The 6,000-nt window shown below is 36.0% G+C and overlaps 1 protein-coding gene across 1 annotated transcript; it reads right to left on the bottom strand.

Moving 5' to 3' along the window:
• Window positions 1-4,139: 4,139 nt before the first annotated feature.
• LOC128857475 (uncharacterized) lies at window positions 4,140-4,748 on the bottom strand. Its single transcript, XM_054093231.1, has one exon. The coding sequence runs from the start codon at window positions 4,746-4,748 to the stop codon at window positions 4,140-4,142; it is 609 nt and encodes a 202-aa protein (XP_053949206.1).
• Between the last annotated feature and the right edge of the window lie 1,252 nt (window positions 4,749-6,000).

Here is a 6,000-nt window from a genome sequence, read left to right as displayed (position 1 = left end):
CGTTGATTGTTTATTTTGCGGCCCCAGATACCTTATCACTTTCAGACACATCGTTTCGAAACTTTAGTTTTTTTAATTTAAGAAACGCAGACCAAACGATGTGATGGTTGATGTCACAGAAAAAGTTTTAGTTCTCTATTTCATACATTTTTTTCAGCGTCAATTTAATCGAATTTGTCAAAAGATTTTGTGGAGAAAATTAGGTATCTCAGCAAAATAATGCTGCAATTCATGTGCCACAACTGACTCTTGGCTCCTTCGATTTAAACCCCATTGAGAATGTTCGGGGACTACTATCTAATAATGTTTACCAAAACAGAAGAGAATTTGAACGTTTGATTGATTAAAAAAAAACAATTGTGGAGGAATGCTACATTTAGAATTCACAAGATAAGGAGCCACTCTCCAGAAACCTCGTTTGACATCAAACGGCTCGGAAAGAACTTTTCGAGTTTTGAGGGATAAGTTCGGCCTAAACACCTTTCGAGGGTGACAGCATTTGTAGTCTCTGTTAAATTAACTTCTAATTACGAATTCTTAATAGCTTTAACAAAAACGTGTGAAGTTTCAATGAAAAAACGTGGGTGCATGCAATAGATAATTGATGTCTAGGTATAAAAGCCACTAAAAATCTTATTGCACTTCCCATAATAAACTTATAAAACAGAATTATGAGTGTTCTTGACGAATGCTGCATTCTACGCGATTTAGAACTGCATGCGTTCAAGTTTTTTTATATTGCAATTTTATAACTATTCTTATAGCTATTAAAAGTTCACAATCATTATATTTTAAAGTTGCTTCTATGTGGCTAAGAACACACAAGTACGAGGGTTGCCTTTTATTTTTTGTGCATTTGCAACACTATGTATGAATAATCTTGAGTGAGTTTCCATCATGTGAGTATCCCATTTCCCCTGGCGCCTTTCCTCCATAATTCTGCTACCATGGTGGAACCGTTCTCTTCGCTCTTCACTTTTTTTGTATCCCAGTGTAATAACTACATAATCGACACTGTATTTCGAGGGCAGGATCGGGTCAGAAAAGTTAAGGGAACACAGATCAAAATGGAGAAAGATCTCTGCACTCTTTTCAATCGGTTTATGTGGCTTGCCTAAAAGGGCAAGTTTGAGATGAACTAAAGAAGAATGCAATGTTGAAAATAGATGAAATGAGAAGTGTGACGTCTAATAAATGCAAACCTGACTAATGAATTCATAGTCATGCAATTTAAATGCGTGCCCAGATTACTTTTTCTTTTTTCTTCTTTTAGCATAAAACGAAGGTACAGGTAGCTTTCAAATAATTTTCAAATAAAAAAACAATTAAATTAAAATTGAAATGCATAGTCAAACTCGATCTATTACTTTATTATTACTACTTATTACTATTATCTTTCTTGGGAACTTGGTCTTCCCGCCTATTTGTGGTATGCCTCTTTGTGTTTTGCCACAAATGCATGGGCTTACAGTTGTAAGCCACCTCCGAATGACAGAAATCAGTCATACACCATTTTTAAAGCTTAAATCTCATTTTTTTAGGAGGGAATGGGGATAAAAGTTTATGTCTTTTTGAATGAAACGGCAATCGAAATAGTTGAATAAAATCTACTTATTTATTTAAGGGCTTACATACGTCCAGATTTTTTCAAAAATCTTTTTTTTTCAATATTTCAAAATTTTAGTATCTTAAGAACATACTGTGAAATTTTCATGCGGAAATTCCCAATATTATAGCTTCTACAGCCCATTAACTAGGTAGAGAGCGACCGCGCGCTCCTGGTCCTCAAACTTTAAACTCGCTTTTCTCGAAACTGCATTTTCTGGCACAGTCTGCATGATAGCTCATACAGTTTTTAATACTTTTTGATTCGTTTTTTTTTTAAATATTCGAAAGTATTATCTCTATAGTCTGCCGGATTTCAGATATATTTTTTTGAAAAATTTTATAAACATAATTAAAGTGTGACATTTACGGCGTAAAAGGCATACTTTTTTTTGATTCAAAAATCCGGCTCGACAGACATATCTAAACCTTTATTGTACAAGATTTTTTTTACTTTTTACAGATCCATCAACATTGAAATGATGCAGACCGTGGATCAACTTTTTTTCATTGTACTTTGGATCACGCGATTTTTTATATACTAATTTTTGTAATGAAAAATTAAAATCAGTTTTTTTATAAAGTTTAAGTATTAATAAACAATATCAATAACATTTTTTTATATTTATTTCTATTGCTATCCCTTCTAAAAACAGTTTTTCTTTTAGCGTATGTTGAGTCCAATTTAGTGTTAGTTTAAAATACTTTAATGTTTTTCAACTCATGTTATTCGTTATAATTTTCTGTGAAAATAAGTAGGTTTTGTTTGAAATAATTGTGAATATATAGGGAATGGTTTGTAATAAATTGTTGTTATAAATTGTAATTTCGAAACGGAGCCAGCAGACTTTCTTATTTGAATTGGAAACAGGAATTTTCCCGCAAATACTTTTAATCTCGCAACATATTTAGGATTCTCCCCGCAACAGCGTATTTTTGGCGCTGCTGGACGTATGTAACCCCTTAACAATGACGCATGTCCATTTGGCATCGCACTGCAAGTTGGCATGTCATTATCATTTTTCACTTTTCCTTTTGCTTTGTTTACTTTATTGTACACATTTTTTTCTCTTCATTTAAAACACTCAATCTTTTGCACAGAACGTGGCTGTTTTATTTAATTAACACATTGTGCGAGCAGGCGCTATCTTAACAAGATCAGAGTATAAAATATTTGCAACAATTTTACTTCGAATATGAGATGGGAATGAATGCCGAAGAGGTAAACTGTGCTCCTCAAAAAAACAAAAAAAAAAAAAAAAAAATTAATAAATAAAAAAAATTAAATTAAAAGAAATAAAAAAAACTATAAAAAAACAAAGACATTTTTTCTTTTTTTTATTAGATTTAGTCCCATAACATTTTTTTTTTAATTCAGTAGTAAATTTCAAACATATTTTTTCTATAAAATTCCTTTATCATAAGCTGATGTTAAAATCTTGCTGTTTTTGGGTGTTGCACAGTGTTTAGTATCAAATTTTTATTAGTTTTATTAATTATCAAACTAAAAACATTCTGTTTTCTATATATAATACCTTTTTTCAGTTTTTTTCTAGGCGGCGCAAAATTAATCATCCAATTTTGTTTTTGAATAACTTTTTTACTAAATAAAAACAAATAATTTTGTGCGAAGTAAATCTGTACTTTGAACTTTGAAAGAAATCCCTTATTACTTTTATGGCTTAAAACTGTTTTATGGTCGATCTTTATTTAGCTCTTGGACGATGCTGCGCCTACTAACATGCCGGGCAACTTCGATTAGTTATGTGATTTTATCGACATTTTCGACATCTTTCACCATTTTCGGCATCTTTCACCATTTTCGGTGCATCTCGTACATCAGAACTGCTTGAACGGAATCGACGAAACCAAATTTACACGTAATTAGCTGTTACAGCATCGGCACCATAAACACCATTCACAATTTCAGCGGCCTGGAAATTCAGAATTCCAGCGGCCTGGCTTGCCATTTGGCCTTTATCAAAGAAAAGCTGTAAAGCTTACCGAATTTTCTCTTTGTTGACTTCCATTGTTAGCCCCCTGTAACTCACAACTGAATGGAACAAACGAGAAACAGCAAATGAATTTTGTAATGGGAAATATCAGTTTAAGCATAAACTTTAAATTGTTTGATATATACTTTACGAGATATCGATCACTACAGTCATCTACCGCGTAAATAATGTATTTCTTTTTCCCCAAACTAATATTTTTTATTCTTCGAAGTTTCTTAATGTTTTTCTAGCCAAATCTTGAAACGATTTTTATTGAAATTTCGCGTTAATGTCAATGTGCACATTTTCTGCTCACCCCATTCATTTCAAATTTGTTAGTCTTTGGCCTCCGTTAAATTAATCGTTACTACAGATATTTAAAATTTTAATAAAAAAACTGCTTTATTTCCACAAAATATGTCACACTCACTTACAAAAAAACTATTCAAATATTTAGTTAAAAATTCATATAAGTAAATTCGTAAATTTTCATAACAAGTCCTACATATTCAATATAAAATTCTTGGCACTTTTCTCTCATCACCATGAACCAGCGTGGGCACTAGCCGACGATTGCGCACTGGCGTAGGAACCACTACCGCCATAACCACCACCGCCACCACCACCACCACCACAGGTGTTACAAAAGCCACCACCGCCACCACCTGGATGACCACCATAGCCTCCATTGCCACCACTGCCCCCATAACCACCGCTGTAGCTGTTCGCACTGCTGGATGAGTATGCGTTACTGCCGCCATAACCACCACCACCGCCGCCACCGCCATAGCTAGGCTTGAAACCACCGCCGCCGCCGCCGCCGCCATAGTTGGGTCTATAACCGCCACCGCCGCAACCACCACTACCACAACCACCACCACCGCTATAGCCACCACCGCTATAGCCACCGCCGCCATATGAAGGTAACTGTTTCACTACCACTATACTGGGAGAGGTATAGCCGCCATGTCCGCCACCGCCATATCCACCGCCACCTCCACCATAACCTCCAAAGCCCCCGCCGCCACAGCCACCACCGCAACCGCCACCGCCACCTCCACCGAACAACAAAGACTTCTTAAATGCGTGCAATGTGGGTGTGACTTGAGACACACCCAACAGTAGCAAACAGATCACCAAACGTTTCATTGCGCGCACGTCGACCGAATGCACAAAGTCCTTTTACTCAACTTCCAATTTCTTTCAATTCAATGCCTCTGCAATTTCGTTAGCGTTCTATCGCTTTTAGGTACTTAACACTTGTCAATTTTTTGTACAACTGATTTGTCTGGATGCGAGTTCCAGCACATTTATACTTAGCCATTTTATTCTAAGCGAGTATGCGCGGACAAGTACAATCACATTTCGGAGTGCTCAATTCGTAAGCGGGATACTCAGATAGTTCATTCATTGCTCGGGGCGAGCGGATGATGGGGAGCTAGCTGACAGAATCGTGAGCTTCTGATTTTGAATCAAAATCAAAACAAAAACATTAAAAAAAATTAAATAAATAAATAAAGTGAGGGTGTTGTTCGCTAAATATATGTCGTCGTTGCTCACAGTCATTTTGTCTCTGATTTTCGTCACCAACACCGTTTTCATCCTAGTGCCATCTTTACTGGTCTATTGCTCAGTGACGTGAATCGAATTAATGAGGGTACATCGAAATGAACGGTGGAGTTGAGCTACCTACAGGCCGTAGATATTAGATCAGGCTTGGCGTGAGTTCAAAATTTTTAGCAGATGCAAAGTGAATTTTATTCTACATTTTTTTGTTTTTAATTAGTAATGCCTATAAAATATTTATAAATTTATATAAAAATGTCAAACCAAGTTTGCTTATACCAACAAAGAATCAATAAAAATCAATGTAATTAATGGCCTTTGCCGAATGCTAGGGCCCGAATTCGAACTCCACTGTGAGCAAGACACCCCAAATTATAGAGAAAGGGGTTTCCTCAACTCTCTGAGTGTGTTTCTGCCATGAAAAAGCTTCTCACACAAGTCTATCTGCCTTCCCGAGGCGGAATAAAGCTGTGGGTCCTTCCATTTGTGGAAAATACCAACACCTACAACCGCGAGGACGATTGTAGCGGTTGATCCCAATTTTTCACCACTTTGCCACACATTACAGTCAGAATATTTTGTGTGTAGTATTGCTGCTGAACTGCCCCAACGTTTTTGGTTTGTGGGAAAAAATTCTCAATAAAAAGATATTCATGACATTAAATTGGTTTGGCGAGGTGGCCATTCTGTCTGACCATTTCTGAGATTACGCGATTATCGAACTTCCACTCCAATAGAGCGATTGCTTGATTGGATGTGTGGCAAGTGGCTTCATCTTGTGAATCCGCTTATTACTTTTGTTAATTCCATCAAATATCAAAATCCTTAATAATAA

The sequence above is a fragment of the Anastrepha ludens genome, chromosome 3, assembly GCF_028408465.1.
Source record: "Anastrepha ludens isolate Willacy chromosome 3, idAnaLude1.1, whole genome shotgun sequence".
NCBI lineage: Eukaryota > Metazoa > Arthropoda > Insecta > Diptera > Tephritidae > Anastrepha > Anastrepha ludens.
This window is presented reverse-complemented; position numbering and strand designations above follow the sequence as displayed.